Below are 21,633 nucleotides of genomic sequence, written 5' to 3'. Positions count from 1 at the left end.
GTTTCCTGGTGGAGCGGAGGTTCCTGCCGGAGGAGGAGGCGCGGGGGCTGTTCCGCCAGGTGCTGGAGGCCGTGCAGCACTGCACCAGCTGCGGGGTCCTGCACAGGGACATCAAGCCTGAGAACATCGTGCTCGACCTGGCCAGTGGGCAGCTGAAACTGATTGACTTTGGCTGTGGCGCCTTCCTCCAAGACACAGCCTACACCCAGTTTGCAGGTGAGCCCTCGCAGGGGATGCTCCTGGGCATCTCATGGCCCAGCCTGGGTGTAGCACCGGGGCTTCCCCCTGCTGCAGCTGGGATGGGATTAATGCTGGAGCCAAGTTGATTTGGTTGGGGTGTGAGGGGGGCCAGCTCCCAGCCCTGCTGACAGCCTTCAGTACCCACTGTGGCCTGGGCTGGGGCTGGAGCTGGTGCAGCCAGCCCGACAAAAACCCCCATGGGTGTAATGGAGAGGGGGGTCTGAACCCATGACCTGGATGGTTTGGTGTGCAGGGGAGGAGGGGCTTGGACTGCTCCACTCACCTTGTTTGCCTTGGCTTATTAACATTTTTTGGGGGCCCACGCAGGCAGAGAGGAGAGTGGGTTTTCTCCACCAGTGGGTGGGTTTTTCCTTTGTGTGTCATGGTTGGGCTTGCCCAGGGTTTCTGCTGCCCTCTTCCAGCACCAGTGGCTTCTTTTCCAGCCCCGAGTTTGTACACAAGTCCCAGGTGATGGTGAGAAGGCAGCGGTCACCCCGTGTGCTGCTGGAGCAGCCCCCACATGCCCGGGGATGCTGGGGCCAGGCTCTGGGAGCAGCAGCATCCCCCTGAAGAGCTCTGTCTGTGTTCCACAGGAACCCTGGCCTACAGCCCTCCAGAGTGGACCCAGCACCAAAGCTACCATGGCGAGGCAGCGACGATCTGGTCCCTGGGCCTCCTGCTGTACCAGCTGGTCGTGGGGAAGCACCCGTTCAGGAGGGGCCAGGAGATCATCTGGGGGCGCATCTTGTTCCCAGCACGGCTCTCTCAAGGTGGATCCTCATCTCTGGGCACAGGGGGAATACCAGTGCTGGGAGACAGCAGCGGGCTGATGGGCATCCTGCTCTGGCAGCTGCTGAGGAGGTGGCACATGTCCTGCTCTCCTCCAAACAGAGAATCCGTGGGGAAGTTTAGGCCCAGCTCTGGGCACACCCAGTATGGCCTGGGCACAGGAACAGGGGGGCAACTTCTCCAAGTGACTGGTGATTTCTGGTTTGTCTCCCCAGAGTGCCAAGATGTCATTAAGCGGTGTTTGTCCATGCAGCCCTCGGACAGGCCATCATTAGAAGAGCTTTTCTGCCATCCTTGGGTGCAGGGTGCTCCTCGGCCCTAGAAGATGGGAGAGATCCATGTGCACAGTTGGATCCAGGGGCCTGGCAGGTACCAGCTCCACACATCTCTTGGCACTCAGTGGCAAAGCAAACCAGACTGGTTTTGTCCTGCCTGTAGCTCTGAGCAGGGGTCAGCAGAAGGGAACAAGCAGCTCTTGGGCGGGAGCTGAGCTGGAGATCTGGTGTGGCAAGCACTGGTGGCCACCATCCCCCCGGTTTGTTTGTCTGGTTCATGGATGGCTGGGGCCCTGGGCAGAGCCCTGACAGCCTGGTCTGTTCCCAGGGAAGGAGAAGGAGCTCCTGGAGAAGCTGTACCAGGTGGGGTTGCTGCTGGAGACAGCAAGGACAGCCTCAAGGATGACAGTCTCTTCCTTGGCCTGGCCAGCTGAAGAAGATGGACTTGGATTCTGGCACCTTCTCTAAAGACACACTCCACACCCAATTTGCAGGTGAGTTCCACAGCCAGGGGGATGCTCCCAGATCTGGGCATGGCACGGCCTGGCTGGGCACCAAAGGTTCCCCCTTTGCTGGGGGGGATGCAACGAATTCTTCATTCAGCTCCCCAGCTGCTTTCTGGCTCTGGGCAGCTGCTGAGGGCTAGATGTGCCGTGGCTGGCTGCAGGCTGGGCACATGTCCTGCCCTCCTGCCCTGCTCCCAAAGACAGCATTGATGGGCAGCTCTGGGCACAGCCAGCATGGCCTGAGCACCACGGGCAGCTGGGACAAGGGGACAGGAACCTTCAGCTGACGGGCAGTTTCTGGTTTCTCTCCTTGCAGCCGGGCTCTGCGGGTGCTGAGGCTGCTCTGGGCTCTGCCAGGGCTCTGCTGGGCTCAGCCCTGGGCACAGCTGGGCTGGCTCTGCCCTCACATTGCTCTGACAGCTTTGCATCAGACAAGCCCGTTCCGAGCACAGCGCCTGAGCTTTCTGCTTTGGCAGGTGAGTGAGACTCTCCTGCAGGCCCAGAGATTGCAGCTGGGGACACACATCCAATTGGCAAGAACGCAAACTCTCCACAGTCCCAGCTGAACGCCTGGATCTCCAAAGGATGTTTCATCTGTCACACTCTTCATTCCTTTTTGGCTTTTTCTTCCTCTGGAGGTGCCACAAGTGGGCCAAAGCTGGCGAGTGGGCCGTGTCCCTGAGGCAGTGCAGTCTGGAGCTGATGGATGGAGAATTGCCTTTCTGCACTCCCAAACCAGAGGAAAAATCTGTAAGTGGGACTTTGTGTCTTTAAGAAACCCCTGACAGTTTCAAAGGGAATGTGCAGCTCATTCACAGGGTGAGAAGGAAGGGCATCTTCTGAAGGGTTTGGGGTTTGACAGAGGTTATATTCCCAGTGCTGCTTGGAGCTGGAAGGGCACAAAGCAATTTCCCATTGCTTCAGCCACAATTTAAAATAACAATGTTGGAAACAAAGCCCAAAAACTTTTTAAAAAGGCTGCTGAGGTCAGTAAGATGGATCCATACCATCAGCACATTCACAAAGTAATGTATGAAAAAAATAACTGAGTTTTCTTCTTCAAAAGATCATTTGCCTCTTAATACAAAGTCACGAAAGATTTTTCACTGCACACTTGGGTTTTGTTTTTATCTTTATCATTTTACCAATTTTTTTTTCCCTTATAACAGAAAACATGCTGTAAAAAAAGAGTGTCCTTTGCTCCTGGTTCCCATGTGGAGCAGCTCCCTTCCTGCTGGCTGAGCTGCTCAGGCAGAGCCCGGCAGCTCCTGGCCATGCAGGGCTGAGGCTTTTCCCCACTGCTGGGCACAGACTGATGGAGCAGCACTGCTGAACACGGGCACACCCAGAGGGACCAAGAGCAGCTGCCTTTGCCCACCTGAGGCTCCAAGGCCCAAACTCTGAGCAGCCAGGGCTGGAAGAGACTCGCAGGCTCCCTGGTGGCTGTGCTGCCCCACTTGTGCCCGGCCCAGCTCTGCATGAGGCAGAGGGAGAACAAGGGGCAGCTCCCTCTCAGCCCAGCCCAGGGACCCCTCCAGCCCTAGGGCTTGGGGCACTGTCAGCACCTGCTGCTCCAGCCACCACTCCTGCTGACCCTGACAGCAACACCCAAACTGGGGCTGATCCCGAGGGAGCAGCAGCAGGGCCTGGATCTGCTCCCTGACTCTGGGCCAGGGCTGGACAAATGACCCCACAGCAGCAGTAGCACATGGAGCTGACATTCAGCACAGCCCCTGCCACTCTTCCCTCCTGTGTGCAGCAGTGTCACAGCAGCCTGAGGCACCTGGGAGCCCCCAGTGCCAGCAGGGACTTGAGATGGCAGCCCTGGGCTCCTGGAGGTTGTGCAAGGAATGCAGCTGGGAACTCCCTGTCCATGGGGAGCTTCCAGATGGAAAAGGCTGCTGTGCCCAGGCAGCTCCAAGGGCAGAGAAAGGAGCGTCTCGGCCACTGGATCTGTGCCAGTCCTACAGTCCTGGCCAGCAGCCACTGAGCCCTGGGGGAGCAGAGGGCACAGCAAGAGGGACAAAGCCAGGCAAGGTCAGAGACTGGAGAGAGCCAGACCTGGGAGCAGGAACAGCTGCTCCATTGCACTCTTGGAGAAAGCTCTTGGCTGGTTTAAAGCACTGAAAAGCATGAAGTGCAGAGAGGAGGCCACAGCAAACAATGCTCCTGTTTCCACACTCTCTCCTCTCTGTGTCCCAGAAGAAACTGGACTGTATTCATCTCTCCGAGTCGTCTCATTCAACATGAGCAGCTTAGCACCAGGAGCTGAAGGAACTGCCACCACAGGCCACAGGAGCTGAGCAAGAGGGAACTTTTGGAGCAAAGTAATGCTGCTCAAATAGACCTAGCTGAATGCAGCAGATATAGTAATGGAATCACAGCATCCTTTCTGTTGGAAAAGACCTCTAAGCTCATCCAGTCCAGCCGTTCACTCAGCAGTGCCAAGCCCAGCACTAAACCACGTCCCTGAAGTGCCAAGGCCTGAACAGCAGGCCCTGAGCCAAAGGTGACTTCTGGATGAACCTTCCAACCAAAGGTTATCTTTGTATCTGCTCACTGATGAAATATGCATGGCCATTAGCACTGTGATAGATGTAGCCACTCCTTAGTGACACACGTATTGATCTTTTTGTATTGGCAAGCCAGACAAGGCCATGAAATCTGACATCTGGCCTTGTTTAGGGATGAAGGATCAAAGTCAGCTCCTTTGGTTCCTCCTTGAGCCCTGGCCAGGCTTTGGGAGGGACCCAAGAGGAGGATGAAACCAGATGTTCCTGCACTAGAAGTGCTGTCAGTTTGTTCATTCAGCACTGTCAGAGCTGGGCCCTCTCACAGTGAGGTTGGAGCCTCACCTGTGGCTGGAGGCACCTGCAGGAATTCCCAGTGTCCAGGAGTGGCTCTGCAGTCCTTGGCTATGACAGCTTCCCCCAGCTGCTGTGTGGATCTGGGGGATGGTGAAGTCTGAGGGACACTGGTGCTGGATCTTTCTTAATCACTGCTGCAATCTTTTATCTTTGGTGCTGATGATTGGGTGCATTGCTGAGCTGCTCCTTTTGTGATTCTTTGCTGCTTTGAGCTGCAGTAAATGACACTGATTCCTTCAGTTGGAGTCTGTGTCTTTGGTGCTGACCCTGCCCACTGGTAAAACAAAACTGGCAGAGTCTGGCCAGATCACAGCAAAATGTCACTTGTTAAATGTAAATGTGAGGAATCAGTGGCATCAGAAATTCCCAGATGGGAAGCCCTTCCCTGGAGTTGGCTGGCTCTGGAGTGGGCTGAGGTCGCAGCACTGTGTGAGCAGTGGGGCAGTTGGTTAAAAGAAGCTGAACCCCTGGATGTCTTAAAATGTATCCAAAAATTGCATATGGAAAAGGAAAAGAACTTGTGGGTTTGGGCAGACAAAGATGAATTTGTTAACCGTACATTGAAAACAGCACCTTCAGAAGGAACAATTCTTGTTGGAATGCTCCCACATGGAGCAACAGAAGAAGGTTTTAATCTTGAGCTCCGATGCATTTGTGCAAGTGAAATATTAATATAATAAATAAGTATGTACATATTTATAGTATAATCAGGCCTTAATATATATTGATATATATATATTTTATATGTATGTCTATACCTATCTAGCTATATCTATATTTCTATATCAATATCTATATCTACATATAAAATTGTAATAATGTGAAATAGTGCTGACAATACTAATTTGGTAGCTTTGGCTGCTCAGGGATGTAACTCTAAATACTCTACAGAAAAGGATTGGCCAGGACCCTAATGTCAGAGGTAAACTTTGTGAGATTGTATACAATGAAAAAAGGAGGAGGGGATGAAATTGTTTATTTTTACAGGGTTTGCTGATGCTGTGATTCAGAGTGCTTTGTCTGTTACTGTGGAAAATACCGTGATTAAGACTGCTGTTTTTTTCATGTAACAGACTATCCTCAAGCTGCAGGATTTGTTGAACAGGTGAAGGGGTTGTTAAAAGAGCAGTTGAAAAATGAGGAGATGGGAACCTGTCCCCATGGAGAACCCATCTCCCAGATGTGCTCCATACCCTTAACAATGGCCCACTGGGGAAATGGAAACCCCCTGGCTGTGCACAGCTGCACCCAATTTGCAACTACAACCATGAACAGTGAGGCTTGGACTGCCTGGGAAATTGTTGTGGGTGTGATGGCCCCTGGCAGGGCCAGCCCAGAGGCTGCGGGGCTGGACCTTCATGCATTGCCATTAATTAGGATAAATCCAAAGCAAATGAAAGCTATCAATACTGAGACAGGAATTCTGATTCCTCCAGGACACCTTGGTTTGGTAACTGCTCATTTGGAGCTTGGCCTTGCAAAATGTTCATGTCATGGCAGAAGGAAAGGAGGAATTGGTGCTGAATTTAATGGAGAAATTACAGTAATTCTGTTAAACAATTGTCAATAAGATTGGGTTATTCAACCCCATGACAGGGTAGCACAATTATTGATATTGCAATTTTAAGCACGATTGTGAAAAAAGGAGATCCACCTCCAGTCATTACCATTTGTGGAGATAAAGGGTTTGGATGCAGCAGTCCTAACAATGGAGCCAGAGTGTGGGCCAAAAGGCCGTCCTGAGGCAGCTGAAGGAACAGCTCCTAGGAAAGACAACATTGAATCCTGAAACCTGGGCAGGAACAATGGGAATATGTCCCTGCAGCCAAGTATTCTGTGTGAGAACAAGTAGGTATTACAGGATACTGTTTTACACATCCTGCCAGACCAAATCTCCTTGTTTGCCCCAACGGCCCCTTTGGAAAATGCTCTGATCCACAGGGCTCCATGTGAAGGCTGCTGTGACAATGAGGGACTTGCACACAAATTCCCTCTAGGAGCCTGGGTGCCCTCAGGGACTGGGACCCAGCCCCCTTCCAGCCCAAGGGGAAAAGGCCCCACCAAGCCTTGTTAGCCACAGACACCGTGCTAAAGCTGAACAGCAAAGGACCTTGGGGGCATTATTCTGAAATTAACACGGTGCCACCTCCATGGACGACCGAATTATTGTTCCTAACCCAAATGAGACCGAGGAAAAAGAACGAAGAACAGTGTCACTAAAGTACTATTGATGTCTGCAAGTTGTATCTTGATAGTCAGCCAGAATCTTTGTTTGCCACAAAAACCTTTAGAGTTTCACCAAGGATTAGTCATTAAATTCTTGAGAATGCTAAGATCAAAGTATCCAAAATACTCAATGTAATTAATTCCTGGATATGCTCTCAACCCATTTTGGGAGGAATGGGGCTCCCTTGGAGGGCCCAGGGAAGAGCCCTGCATCCATCAGCAGCCCACAGTGGGAAATAGGAAATCAGACCTTTGGTACTGAGAATGGAAGCTGCTGGCTGTGTGGAGACTGCCCATAAATAGCTTCCTAAAGGATGGTTTGGGTCCTGTTTCCAGGCAATGCTGATGCCTCCCTTGAGGGTCCTTCAGCAACAATCACAAGGAAGAGTTGGGGCCAAGAGAACATTTTCCACCCAAGGGGTGCATTTGGTCTCAGAAAACCAAAAGATTCTGGTTCAACCTGTGTCCCATGTGTACTACCCCATTCTGCAGATTTTACAGTAATGAGCTAAATCAATTATTAGAAGAAATAGCAAATGCTGCTGTTAAAATGTCCAATCTCACATCCCAGGAGCTCCAACAAACACAAATGGGGCTCTACAGAAACACACAGACTGGGATTATCTGCTTGCTGGCCAGCGAGGAACCTGGGCTCTCATGGGACAGGAATGTTGCACTGCTCTCAGTGATGGGTTTGAAGGCCAACAGTCAGGAATCAGCTTGACAGAAAAGGCAGTAGAAGAGTGGCAGAAAGAAGAAAATTTTTCTTGGTGGCATTGGCTTCATGGCTGCCAAATTGGAGGCTACTGTGAAATTAATTTTTGGCAGTGTCGCGTCATTGCAATATGAGCACTTGGTGTGTTATGATTTCATTTTAGAGTTGTTGTGGCACTTTGTGCTGGAAACGGAGTACTGAGTCTTGTCTAAAAAGAGACACAGTCTCAAGAAAAAAGGGACATTTGATAAAATAATGGAGAATAGCAACTAATTAGGGATGTTTTAAATGGAAGGCAAATTATAGCTCTGAGTAATGAACTTGAACAACACTTAATTGAAGAACAAGAGCTGATGTCTTTATGCCTAATAGCTAAATCTAAACTCTGTTATCCAAAGAATTGTTATGAAGGTTGCAGTTCATCATCTGTAAGTCAAAGCACTGATTGATGTCCTGAGGCCTCAACACCAGGTCCTGTATGTGGCCTGAACAACAGGTCCTGAGGCAAAGCTGAGCTCTAGATGAAACTTCCAACCAAAGCTTATCTTTGTATCTGCTCATTAATGAATCTTTATTAGCAATATGATCTCTATCTGTTCATTGGTGAAATGTGGATTTACCTTTCTGTATTTAAAAATCAGACAAGGCCCCATCTGGCCCTGGCCAGGCTTTGGGAGGAACCCAAGAGGAGGATGAAACCAGATGTTCCCACACTAGAAGTGCTGTCAGTTTGTTCATTCAGCACTGTCAGAGCTGGGCCCTCTCACAGCGAGGTTGGAGCCTCACCTGTGGCTGGAGGCACCTGCAGGAATTCCCAGTGTCCAGGAGTGGCTCTGCAGCCCTTGGCTGGGACAGCTTCCCCCTGCTGCTGTGTGGATCTGGGGGATGGTAAAGGCTGAGCGTAAGTGGTGCTGGATCTTTCTTAATCACTGCTGCAATCTTTGATCTTTGGTGGTGATGATTGAGTGCATTACTGAGCTGCTCCTATTGTAATTATTTTCAAATAATTATGTGCTTTACATTTGTAATTTTTGCAGATTTACCTTATATAAATGACACAATTCCTTCAGTTGGTGTCTGTGTCTTTGGTGCTGACCCTGCCCACTGCCAAAACTGACCCAGTGGGCTCCACAGAACCAAGGGGCCCTTGTGACACTGCAGGGCCTCGTGTGACCTGGGGACCATGGTGACCCTGTGGGGCTTTATGGAACCAAGGGGCCATTGTGACCCTGGGGCCTCATGGAACCACGGAGTGTATTCTGACACTGCGGGGGGACTCATGGCGACAAGGGTCCGTTGTTTTCCTCTTCCTGGCACTGCCCAGTTCAGTCTTTCCCTGCCCCTGCCCCAGCCCAGCAGAGCAGCAGAGTCAGGTCTGGCCCTGCAGCAGGAACTGCAGGCACTGGAGGTCAGGGACAGCCATTCTGGGTCTGGAATGCTCAGCAGATGCTCAGCTCGGGCAGCTCCTGCAGCCCCAGGGCCAGCCCCGCTGCCCAGCCCAGCAGCAGAGTTGGCCCCGGGGCTCCTCAGGCAGCTCCTGCTGGCCCAGGGACAGGGCAGCCTCTTGCCAGGGCTCCTCTGCACACCCACGGGCTCCTGCTCTGCTCCTGGCCCATGCCAGCTGCCCCCAGAGCCTTTCCCAGGGGAACACGTCTGTGCTGGCCCCAGCAGCCATTGCTGCAGCCCCTGCCCTGCTGCCCAGAGCCCCGAGCTGGGGCTGCTGCTCTGCAGAGCACGGGGGCTGTGCTGCCCGGGGCCCTGGGCTGCCTCTGCTGGGCTCTGCTGCTCAGCCTGGCACACAGAGGCAGCTGATGGTGCTCCCTGCACTCACCCCCTCCCACACAGGCTCTGCGGGGCCATGGAGGGGGCTCAGAGGTGCCTGCCTTGTGCCAGGGCTGCCAGAGGGGCTTGGGGCTGCCCTGGATCCTCCTGGGGGAGTTCCCTGAGGCTCAGAGCAGGCAGTGCCCAGACTCCTTTCCCTGGGCCTGCTGTGTCCCTGGGCTGCAGAGCTCTCCTGGCTCACAGCAGACATTCAGTCCTGGATCTCGGGGTGACCCCAGCCTGGCCAGGCCTGTGCCCAGTGAGCTCCACTCCCTGCTGGTCCCTGGCACACCCTGTCCCTGCAGGTCCCCTGTGTTCTCCTGGCAGCTCCCAAGGCCCTCCAGACAAACCTTCTCCTGCCATCAGCCCTGGCACAAGCTGCAGAGCCCCAGGAAGGTTCAGCTCAGACCATTCAGCATCTGATGGGCACTGGCCACCAACAAGCAAAACCTGACCCAGACCTGAGTCCCCTGAAGGCCCCAGTGAGACCCTGATCTCTTCCCACTGAGCCCTGGGAGAATAAGGAACACAAGGAGCCTCTTGAGAGTCCTGAGAGTGACTCTGGAGGGGAGCAAAGCCTTCCTGCCCTGCGCTCAGGAGATGCCCTTTGCTGGTGGAGCTGCTGTGCTGGAGCCCAGCTGTGTCCCAGCAGTGCCCATGGCCTGTCCCTGCCTGAGGCCACAGCACGGACACACAGCAGGACAGTGACCAAGCTGCCAGAGCACTCCGGCCTCGCACCCACAGCAGGGCTGGGAAGGGGAGTGTGGAGCTGGGAGGAGCAGATGTGGAAAGAGACAGGGCCATTGTCCCTGGCCGTGCTGCTGTGCTGGGAGCCCCTTCCCTCCACCTCTGCTCACAGGCACTGCCCCTGCAGAGCCAGAGAAGGGCTGAGGAAATGCCTTGAACACACAGGTCAGGACAGCCACTTATTTTTATTCAAATGCACAGGGAACAAGTCTTCTAAAAATCTTTGTTTTACAAAAGAAAAGTAGATGTTCATGGAAAATGCTAAGAGTAGTACTACAGTATTTTATTAAAAACATTACAGCACTAGAAAAATAATAAAAAATGTCTCAAGGAATAAACAGACAAATAGGAAAAAAACAGCCAGGAGATTGAAGGTTCTGGAGGAGAAAAAAGAGAGTTTATTGTCTCTGAAAAGATAGAGTCATTACTTTCCTCAGGGCACTCTTGAGCTCCTGGTTCCTCAGGCTGTAGATGAGGGGGTTTAGGACTGGAGGCACCACTGAGTACAGAACTGACAGGGCCAGATCCAGGGATGGGCAGGAGATGGAGGGGGGCTTCAGGTGGGAAAATATACCAGTGCTGAGGAACAGGGAGACCACAACCAGGTGAGGGAGGCAGGTGGAAAAGGCTTTGTGCCGTCCCTGCTCAGAGGGGATCCTCAGCACAGCCCTGAAGATCTGCACATAGGAGAAAACAATGAACACAAAACAACCAAGTGCTAAAGAGCTGGAAAATACAATTACTCCAACTTCCCTGAGGTGGGATTTGAAACAGGAAAGCTTGAGGATCTGTGGGATTTCACAGAAGAACTGGCCCAGGGCATTGCCATGGCACAGGGGCAGGGAAAATGTATTGGCCGAGTGCAGCAGTGAATAGAGAAAGGCACTGGCCCAGGCAGCTGCTGCCATGTGGGCACAAGCTCTGCTGCCCAGGAGGGTCCCGTAGTGCAGGGGTTTGCAGATGGACACGTAGCGGTCGTAGCACATGATGGTCAGGAGGCAAAGCTCTGCTGAAATGAAAAAGAGAAAGAAAAAGAGCTGTGCAGCACATCCTGTGTAGGAGATGGTGGTGGTGTCCCAGAGGGAATTGTGCATGGCTTTGGGGACAGTGGTGCAGATGGAGCCCAGGTCGCTGAGGGCCAGGTTGAGCAGGAAGAAGAACATGGGCGTGTGCAGGTGGTGGCCGCAGGCTACGGCGCTGATGATGAGGCCGTTGCCCAGGAGGGCAGCCAGGGAGATGCCCAGCAAGAGGCAGAAGTGCAGGAGCTGCAGCTGCCGTGTGTCTGCCAATGCCAGCAGGAGGAAGTGGCTGATGGAGCTGCTGTTGGACATTTGCTGGGGCTGCACATGGGGACCTGTTCATGGAGAAAGGACAGTGAAGAGTTACAGGGGATACCTGTAACCAAAATCAATGCTATTTCCCATACACCGTTCCCTGTAACACACACAGACACCCTTTTTTGTTCATGAGTCCTGGGGTTTTCGCTTTAAGCTCTCCCATATCTGTCCTGGTATTCCTGGATATCAAAAACCCTCAGCATTTCTACAGCCTTCTGGGAGGACAGAGAAAGTTTTGTGATGCAAAGTTATGAGTAGAGAGTGAGGGGAGATGGTCTGGCACTTCATTCTCTTTGGAGTTTCTCTGGGCTTTAAAACTTTCTCAGATGGAAGATGTTCACACTCCCAAGTTTTCCATAAACATCACCAGGTACTGCTGAGAGCAGATGGATCCACCACAGCCCAGCTCCACATTTGTAGCCAAGGTCTCACTTTACTCATTTCAGTGCCAGAACACCTCTGCCTTTCCCCATCAATCTTATAACTCACAGAGGCTTGGCTGGGGGACAGGAGAGAGGGGGCTTGTTCAGAGGGAGGGGCTGCACTGGAGGGGATCCTGTGGACATCTCTAAACTCTCCCTGCCACAGCATTGCTGGGTTTTGTTTCCTCTCTATGCCTGATCTTCTCTCTGCTTCCTGGAGATTTTCCTCCTGCAGGAGTTTCCCTGTGCCTGATCTCTCCCTGCCAGCACTCACAGACCCCAAATCTCTGTGCCCTCTCCTTGGCCTGACAGAACCCTGCCTGTTTGGAGAGCACTGGCTGGGGGCAGGTTCTGTTTGCAGCTTGGACAAAGGACAGCTCAGACTGAGCCTGACGGGTCCAGCAAAGGCGATGCTGCTACTGTCCATGGGCAGAGTGTCTTAAAGCACATTAGGGATCTACTGTGAACTTATTGATCACTAAAAGTAACAGTTCAGATGTCTCAGGCACTTGTCAAAATTCATAATTAATAATTCATAATCATCCTTTATTGTTCATTCTCCCTCTATGCCATTCTCCAGTAGTAGGAAACTGCATACAAAGTCTTAGGAAATTTCTGATTTTTTATCAAAATCCTTGACTTGAAAATATTTTATGACTGATCAGAACCCCTCAGCATGTCAGAGCTTCATGAGCATTTCACCTCCCCTGCACCAGAAATACTCAGAGTTGTACTCACAGAGTCTGCAAACATTGGGATATTCCAGCTTTAGGAGATGGCTCCAGGAGCTGCAGCTGCATTGTCCTGCAGCCAGAGGTTCCTGTGCCAAGGGCTGCCAGTGATTCTGCCCCAGGCACTTCTCAGCACCTTCCCAGCCCTGACTGATTGAAGCTCTCTGTGCCTCTGGGCTGTGCCCTGGGTGGCTGCAGGCAGTGCCCCAGCCCTGCTGGGCTGCCACAAGAGCTGCTCAGCAAGAGAAATGTGCTTTTGAAGCTCTTCTTGCTTACCAGGAGCTGCCTCAGTGCCAGGAGCCCAGCCCAGCTCAGCAGCACAGACACAGCACCAGGACTTTAATGACCCTCTGGGGCTTTGTGCTGAGGTCCTGAACATCGGTCCCTGAGAGGCAGCTGAAGAAACCTCTCCAGAACTCCAAGGCAGAATCCAACTCCAAAGTTTCTTGGACTTTTAATGGGTCCCACTGAGGGACACGACTGAGAAAGTGTCCCCAGTCCCCAGGCAGAGCAGAGAACTGGAGGCACTGATGCCAGGTGGGGACAAAGAGAAGCCAAGTCTTGGTGGCCTGGGGCACAGCAGCAGGGTCTGTGCCAGCAAGGGCTGGGAGGAGACACCTTGTCCTGAGGCCCTGGGGCCTCCTGGCACAGCCCCAGCCAGGCTGGGCACTGTCAGCCCCTTGTCCTGCCCTCAGCATCCCCTCCTAGCCCACATCCCAGTGGCCTCAAGGATCTGCTGGAAGGAGTCCCTGGGGAGCCTTGCTCAGCAATGGCCCTGGGGGCTCCTGAATGCTCCCAGGGACTGCAGGTTTTTCCAAGGACTTTGGGTTTGGCTTTTGCCTTGGAGTCTCTGAGAGCTTTGTGCAATCATGGCCTTCAATTATCTGCTGTAATTAGTCCCTGGAGAGGCTTTGTCAGTAACAACACTCAGTGGGGCTCATTAATGCTTCAGGGTACTTCAGTTATTTTAAGGTACTCGGTGTTTCCCTTTTGATACAGACTCTGGGAGAGGTTTGTGCAATCATGGCCCCAGTTATCTGCTTTAACGAGTCCCTTGAGAGCTTTGTACTGACACTCAGTGGGGCTCATTAATACTATGAGGTACTCAAGGTTTTTAAAGTACTTTGGATTTTCCTTTTCACACTGAGTCTTTGAGAAGTTTTTGTGCCATCCTGGCTCCCAATTCTCTCCTCCAAGGAGTCCATGAGGCCCCTGTGCTGGGATGGACCTCAGTGGGACCCATTCATGCCTCGACACACTTTGGGGTTTTCTTCTGACTTGGACTCCTGGACAGGTTTGTACAATCTCCTCTCAGGTCCTGAGGTTCCAGGGCTCAGCTCTAAATGCACCCTGGGGCTTATTAGCATCAAGCAAGTCCTGACAAACCATGGCTCTGCCTTGATTTACCTCCACTCTACTGCAGTTCATTAGGAGGGTTTCCTTTTTCAGTTATGGAGAAATATTTCAAAGAGCTTCTAGGAAGTATGTATTCCTATTTTAAAAGGTGTCTTTTATTGCTGTTCTTATTACACAAGAGGTGATTGCAGCATTCAGTCACTGATATTGGTCCAGCAGGGACTCTCCTCATGAGCTCTGGCCTGCTCAGAGAAGCTGTGCCTTGAGGTCTGACGCAGCGTGGACAACCTTGTTCCACATTCCCCATGCCCATTTTGTCTTCCTCACTCACCTGGGACCTGCTTTGCTCAGAGAACTAGCTGTACACAGCCAAAGAGGGGTCATCTTCTTTTGTATTTTGAACCAATCTAAAACTCCTGAGTTTCCCCATTGAAAACAGACATCCTCCTCAAGTGTGTGCCAAGCCCAAGCTGCCATCAAGGAGGTTCCCCTTCCCTGAGGCAGAACCCTGCAAGGAATATTTTAGAAACACAGAAAGTTCTGCAATAAACACAAATCCAGAGTTTGCTCAGGGCAGAATTAGACCAACTCCAATGGACAGACCAGCTTTGAACTCCTTGCAGCTGAAAGCTCTGAGCTGGGAGGTGTGGGAGAGACGCAAGAGTGAGGGAAAGGAAATGCAGAGCACCCAGCAAGTGCTTCTGTGCAGACAGGCTGTGGGGAAGGGCACTGCAGACCTGCCCTGGGCCAGCTGGGAGGGTGGATCATCATCCCAGTCTGCACTGGGCCATTACAAGACACTGTTGGATGGACACTGCACCGACCCCAGCGCGCCAGCCCATTGCTCAGGGCTGCTGTCACTGCCCAGAGCCAGAGGGGATCCCTGGCTGGGGGCTTGTGCCATGGCCACCTGCCCTGTGCCGCGCTGGCCGCTCAGGCACCAGGAACCAGCAGCAAAGGGCACTGCCAGGGCCAAAGGCCAGCTCAGCCAGACAGAAAGGGGCAGTGCTGGCACTGTTTCCATGGCAGCCCTCACTGGGGGTGACACCTGGGTCACCTGTCCTGGCAGCTGCCATGGAAAGCCCTGGCAGGGACTGAGGGCACAGACACTGGCACTGAGACACTGCTGGGCCGGGTGCTGAGCACAGGGCTGAGCACGCAGAGATGGTTTTGTTCTTGCTGAGCTGCAACAGAGCCAAGGCCTGCCCTGCCCCTCCTCCAGCCACGCTGGGCAGGGGCTGGGGCTGTGGGGGAGCTTGGCAGGGGACACAGCCAGGACAGGTGACCCCAACTGACCCCGGGCATACCCCAGACCACAGGACATCATGCTCAGTGTATGAAGTGCGGGGAGCAAGGAGGAAGGGGGGAATTTTGGAGTGAGGGTTTTTGCCTTCCCAGATAACTCTTAGGCAAGAGGAGGCCCTGTTTTACCAGCAGGCAGGGTCAGTACCAAAGACACAGACACCAACTTAAGAAATCCTGTAATTTATATAATGCACAGCTGCAAAGAATTACAAAAGGATAAGCTCAGCAAAGCACATAATCGTTAGCAAAGAATTACAAAAGAAGCTCAGCAATCCATCCAGTCATTACTACCAAAGATTGCCTGCAGTGATTAAAGAAAGGTCCATCACCAGTTACCCTCAGACTTTACCATCACCCAGATCCACACATCAGCTGGGGCAGACAAGGACTGCAGAGCCACTCCCAGACACTGGGAATTCCTGCAGGTGCCTCCAACTTTGCAGGGAACCGGACTCCAAGCCTGCTGTGAAAGGACACAGCTTTTACACTGTCAAACAAACAAGCTGACATCACTGCTAGTGTGAGAACATCTGGTTTCATTCTCCTGTTTGGTTTCTCCCAAAGCCTGGCCAGGACTCTTGTTTATACTGAAACCCCTTGTGTGAGGACACGAGGCTTGACTCCATTTTCATCAGAAGGCTGACTTATTATGTTATATATTATATTAAAATACCACATTACAACTATACTAAAAGAACAGAGAGAAGAAGATCAGAAGGCTACCAAAACAAGAATAGAACAGGAATCAATAACAAAATCCTGTGACTGCTCACAGCCTTGGCACAGGTGGCTGTGATTGGTCACTAATTGAAAACAATCCACATGGACCAATGAAAGATGCATCTGTGGCATTCCACAGCAGCAGATAGTTATTCTTTACATTTCTTTCCTGAGGTTCTCAGCTCCTCAGGACAGGAAAAATCCTAGCAAAGGATTTTTCACTAAAATATCATGGCTACACCCTGGGCCTCGGCCTTGGCCAACAGCCCCTGGGCTCAGCTCCTCTGCAGCTCAGCACAAACACTGTCTGCCCCAGGCACTGCTGCTGCCCAACCAGCTCCTGGTTTCTGGAGGAGCAGCCCTGGGAACTGGTTTTGTTCCCTCAGTGGCACAACACCCCTGTTCTCACAGTGCCAAAGAAAGCTGTTGATGCCAAGTGCGGCCAGGATGAACCATTGCTGTGACTGAAGCCCCTCTCTTGGGGCCCTACAAACAGCGCTGCAAAAGGAGCCCCTTGGAGCTCTCCTGGGCCAGCGACTCCCTCTGAGTGGGGCCTCTCCCAGCCGGGAACTCTCCCGTTTGCTGCACTCAGGGATCCCTGAACAATGATGGAGCCTGGGCCGATCCCCCCACTCCTCCAGGCTCAACCCTTCACCCGCTGGGGAGATGCCAAAGCATCCACAGGGAGCATTTCCTGCCCTCAGGGGAATTTCTCACAGGTGCCTTGCACTGACTCTTTGTGTCTGTGTGCACACAGGAGTGCCTGTGCTGGGGAGATGTGGCAGAAATGCTGCTCCCTGAGGGGTTGGAGTGCCTTGGATAGCTGAGTCAGTCAGGCCTGTAAGTAAGGTTAAGTCACAAGGTCTAAGTGAAGTTAAATGCTGCTAAGAATTGCTCCTTTGCTATGTTGTTATGTTTAATGTAAGTTATAAGCTGAGTTAAATACTGTTAAGTGTTATTTCTCTATTAAATTGGTATGGCATACGTTTTAAGTTAGGTGAAATACTGTTAGGCTTTGTTCTTTTGCTAAATTGTGAAGTTCAAGGTAGAAGTCAAGGTTAAGCCCTATTAGGTTTGAGCTGTGTTAAGCTTTTAGGCCATATTCCTTTTATGCTTGCCTTCACTGCCCTTTTGGCACACTCACACACACAGGGAGAGTTCTTGTTTCATTTCTGGTTTGATTGCCTGGATTTTTTTTGGCTTTGTCGTTTCTTTGTTTCCTTTGTGTGCCTGAATTGCCCATTCAGGAACAGAGTGACTCTTGCCAAGGAACTTTGTGGTGCTGTTGCTTAATATTAAATCTGGTTGTTGCTGATCCCTTGCTGGGGATTTTTTCAGCGTTCTCAAGCCCTCGTTTGTAACAGGGTAAAGGAGCCCTGGCCCAGGCTCTGGCCCTGGGGGACATGGGGACGCTGCCGGGGGGTCCCTGTCCCCCTGTCCCATCCCCAGGGCTCCGGCCCCCCGTCCCCATGTCAGGCTCTGGGGTCGATCTCGTGGAACATCCTCTGGGGGAGGCTGCGGCGCCGGGGGCGGGGGGACCCGGGGGGACAGGGGACCCCGCTGTGCACGAGCAGTGTTGGACTGCTCTGGGGGAACTGTGAGGGGGGCTGGGGCAGAGTGACCTCCCCAGTGACCTCACAGTGCCCCCTGTGATGTCACCCAGCCCCTGTGATGACACACAGCCCCTTTGTGATGACACAGCCCTCATTATGATGTCACAGTTAATCTTGTGATATTACACATCCTCCCCTGGGATGTCACACAGCCATTCTGTGATGTCACAACCCCTGTGTGATGTCACACAGGTGCCCTGTGATGGCAGAATCCATTCTATGATGTCACAGAGCCTACTCTATGATGTCACAGGCAACTCTGTGATGACACACTACTGCTCTGTGATGTCACAGGCTGCTCTGTGATGTCACAAAGCCCCTTCATGATATCACAAGGGCTAGTGCTAGAATATCACTCTGTGATACCATAAAGCTGCTCTGTGATGTCACAGAAAATTTGGTGATGTCACAAAGTCACCATGTGATGTCACAGTCTGTTCTGTAATGTCACATCTGGCTCTATGATGCTACTTAGTCACCTAGTGATGTCACAACCCACTCTCTGATGTCACAGAGCCGCCTTCCATGACGACAGAGTGTGCTCCATGGCCTCACACCCTACTCTATGACATTACAGAGACTTCTGTGATGTCACAACCCCCTCAGTGATGTCACAAAACCCTCTCTGTGATACCATATTGCCACTCTCTAGTATCACAGCACACACTGTGCCCTTACAGCCTGCTCTATGATGTCATACAGCCATGCCATGATGTCACAGCCTGCTCTGGGATGTCACAGAATCCCCTCTATGATGCTGTAGTTGCTCAATGACCTCACACAACAAACTCTGATGCCATAGCCCAACCTGTGACCTCACACAGCCCACTCTGTGCAGTCACACAGCCCCTTGCTGACATCACAGCTGCTCTGTGCCTCTAGGACACAGCCACAGAGGTGCCGCTGTGACACAGCCCCCTCTGGGACATCCCCCAGCCCCTGCCAGTGCTGAGCCCCTGTCAGCTCTGTCTGTGCCCTGCTGGTGTCCCTGAGCTGCCCTGGCAGTGCCCCAGCCCTGCTGGGCTGTGCACAGGAGCTGTTCCTGGCCACAGCTGTCTTTCTGCAGTGCTGCCCTTGCCAGGAGCTGCCTCTGGGCCAGGAGCCCGGCCCAGCTCAGCAGCACAGACACAGCAGCAGGACTTGAATGACCCTCTGGGGCTTTGGTGCTCTTTGTGTCTGCCATGGCCAAAGTGCTGCCCAAGGTGGCTCTGTCAGGGCCTTGCAGCTGCTGCCCATCCCTGTGCCCTGTGCAGCCCAGGCTGTCCTACGGTGTCCCTGCCCTGCGCCTCTGTCCCTGCAGGCTGTCCTCATCCCCCGGCTGCCCCACCTGGCTGGCCCCTTCCTTTGCTGACAGCTCTGCCTCCTGCCTGCCTCTGCCCACACAAAGCCTTGGACTGCTCCAGGCTCTGAATGGGGGATATCTTGCACCACAGCCTTGCCCTGGGAAGGAAATTCCTTTCTCCTGGTGTCCAGTCTGGGCCTCCCCAGCTGCCCTTGGTGCCATTATCTCTTTCTCTGGCTGTTTTACACAATAAAGAAAAACTCCAGGATGTTTGAAACCACCCTTCAATCCCTCCCCGGCTGCTCTTATTCTGTCCTCAGTCTCCACACCACTGAGCCCAGAGTCTGCCGCCTCTCCCTGCTGGTTATGGGATGAGGCCTCCAAAACATATCCTGAGAGGTTTTTGGGTCCTCTCCAAGGTCTGTGAAAATGAAAAAAGTAGTCAAAGTTATTTTCTCCCAAATCTTGCAGTGACAGAACAAGGCTCAGTATCTTTGAGCTGAATGAGGGTAGATTTACAATTGTTTAAAGGAGAAAATATTTTACATTTATGAGAATGGCACAAAACTGCAACTGTTTTTCCAGGGAAGTGGATTCCCCATCTCAGGAATTATGCAGAGCAAGAGCTTTGTACAACCTGACCCAGTGAAACACACTCATCCCCAAGCACAGAATTCCTCTGCCTGCTACGGGCTCCAACAACTACAGCTAGGCCCTGTTCACTTCAAAATTGCTTCCTAGAGCAGAATAATCTAATAATTGTTTTAGCTCCGATACAGTAGAGTAAATAACTCATTTTATAAAATTTAGTCTGTGGTGTAAACGAACTATACAGTCTAGTCATGATCAGAATCAATCAGAGCTGTATTTACATAAATTTATCTAGTATTCCATTGTTAATTCTGTGGGACAAATTGCATTAAGGTTCAATTCCACCTGTCCAATCTTTTATACCTTTGGCAAAGGACCCGCTCCCAAGGCTGTTGCCATGGCCAGCAGGGCTGGGCCCAGCTGGGATGCTCGCTTTCCACGGGCCAGGGTTTAGGAATGGGATTCCCCAATTTTCTGCTCCCGCTAAAACCACGCTGCTGCTCGCTGCCCTCCCGCCTTCCATGGAAAGCACAAAAAGGAATGATCCCGGGCTGGGATAAGAAAAATTTATTGGGAACAGCAACGAGATAAAAAACAAAATGTAACAAAAATAATATTGACAACAGAAGGGATATGAAAAAGGGAAAACTGCAACACAAGGACTGTCTCTTCCCGGCCACAATTTCCTCCTCCCTGCAAAGGACAATCTTCTCCTCAGGGAGAGAGAGAGACACTTTCCTGCCCCTGGCAATGACTTGAGGTGAGAGTGAATGTAATGACACGGCCCTGGCCAGACCCTCATGTTCTTTGATCCCACATCATGTCATTGGCAGGGGCAGGAAAAGAGACAGGTGTCTTCCCAGCATGGATCACAGGGAACATGGATCACCATGGCTCTTCCCAACATGGGTCCTCCAATGAGGGATGAAGCTGGAGCAGGGCACAAAGCTCTCCCTGAAGTTGGGGCATTTGCAGGGCTTGCCTTACTGGTGCTTCCGTTGGTGTCTGGTCAAGTCAGAGCTCTGGGTGAATCCCTTCCCACACGTGGCGCACTCATACGGCCTCTCCCCAGTGTGGATGCGCTGGTGCCTTACGAGGGTGAAGTTGTGCTTGAAGCCCTTCCCGCAGTCAGGGCAGCGGAAGGGCCTCTCCTCATTGTGGATCCGCTCATGCAGGTGGAGATTTGAGCTGGTCTGAAACCTCTTCTGACACATGCAGCACTCGTAGGGCCTCTCCCCAGTGTGGATGCGCCGGTGGGTGATGAGGTGGGAATTGCGCTTGAAGCCCTTCCCACAATCTGGGCAGCAGAAGGGCCTCTCATCGGTGTGAATCCGCTGGTGTCTGAGGAGATCTGAGCTGATCCGAAACCTCTTCTGGCACTCAGGACACGCATAGGGCCTCTCCCCGGTGTGGATGCGTTGGTGGGTCACAAGGGTGGATCTGTAGCTGAAGCCCTTCCCACATTCCCCACACTCATAGGCCCATTCCCCAGTGTGGATCATCTGGTGGTGGATCAGGCTGCTGCTCTGCCTGAAGCTCTTCCCACACTCCAAGCACTTGTAGGGCTGCTCCCCATCATGAAGCTGCTCATGGACCACCAGCTCTGAGCTCTGGCTAAAGCACTCTCCACCTTCCTGGCCCAGGGTATGTCTTTCCTCCTCAGAGTACCCTGGGCTGGGTTTGGAGCCCCTCATCCTATGGGATCTCTGTGTCTTTTCTTCCCCATTGGATTCCTGTGCCATGGAGCCACTCAAAATGGCCTCTTCCATGAGGTTCTGCCGTGGGGATTTGTCCTCCCTGGTCTCCATCCTCATCTCCTTGTCTGGGGGAGGAAGAACAAGGAGAGGATGGGATTTGCCTCTGTGCCACAGGGAAAGGGAAGGAGATCCTTCCAGGGCTTCCCCAGCAGGATGCTGTTGGCTGCAGGTTTGTCCTGCAGCCGGGGGCCATGCTGGGCTGGGAGATGGAGCAGGAGAGAGGGGGAAAGGGGCACTGACTACCTCCTCACCTGCCTGCGTGTCCCGGGGAATCTTTCCCTTAAGCTCAGCCTTCTCCTCCATCTGGCAGTGGTTTTGAGATGGGAAATTCTG

At 52.4% G+C, this 21,633-nt stretch overlaps 1 protein-coding gene, 1 long non-coding RNA gene and 1 pseudogene across 3 annotated transcripts; 1 reads left to right on the top strand and 2 right to left on the bottom strand.

Moving 5' to 3' along the window:
* The window catches only part of LOC135287578 (zinc finger protein 229-like), a 116,132-nt pseudogene extending 94,895 nt beyond the window's left edge, over nt 1-21,237 (bottom strand).
* LOC135287649 (uncharacterized) lies at nt 519-3,331 on the top strand. Of its 2 annotated transcripts, XR_010351207.1 has the most exons (4): nt 519-1,010; nt 1,245-1,798; nt 2,127-2,560; nt 2,980-3,331. It is a non-coding gene; the product is annotated as an uncharacterized LOC135287649 (long non-coding RNA). The 2 variants fall into 2 exon arrangements; XR_010351206.1 differs by lacking the exon at nt 519-1,010 and having other exon boundaries at nt 1,026-1,798.
* LOC135287612 (olfactory receptor 14J1-like) lies at nt 10,362-11,517 on the bottom strand. Its single transcript, XM_064400889.1, has one exon. The coding sequence runs from the start codon at nt 11,515-11,517 to the stop codon at nt 10,585-10,587; it is 933 nt and encodes a 310-aa protein (XP_064256959.1). The 3' UTR covers nt 10,362-10,584.
* Nucleotides 21,238-21,633: the final 396 nt, after the last annotated feature.

This window comes from Passer domesticus, chromosome 30, assembly GCF_036417665.1.
Source record: "Passer domesticus isolate bPasDom1 chromosome 30, bPasDom1.hap1, whole genome shotgun sequence".
NCBI lineage: Eukaryota > Metazoa > Chordata > Aves > Passeriformes > Passeridae > Passer > Passer domesticus.
The sequence above is the reverse complement of the archived record's forward strand: the minus strand, read 5'-3'. Positions and strand labels throughout refer to the sequence as shown.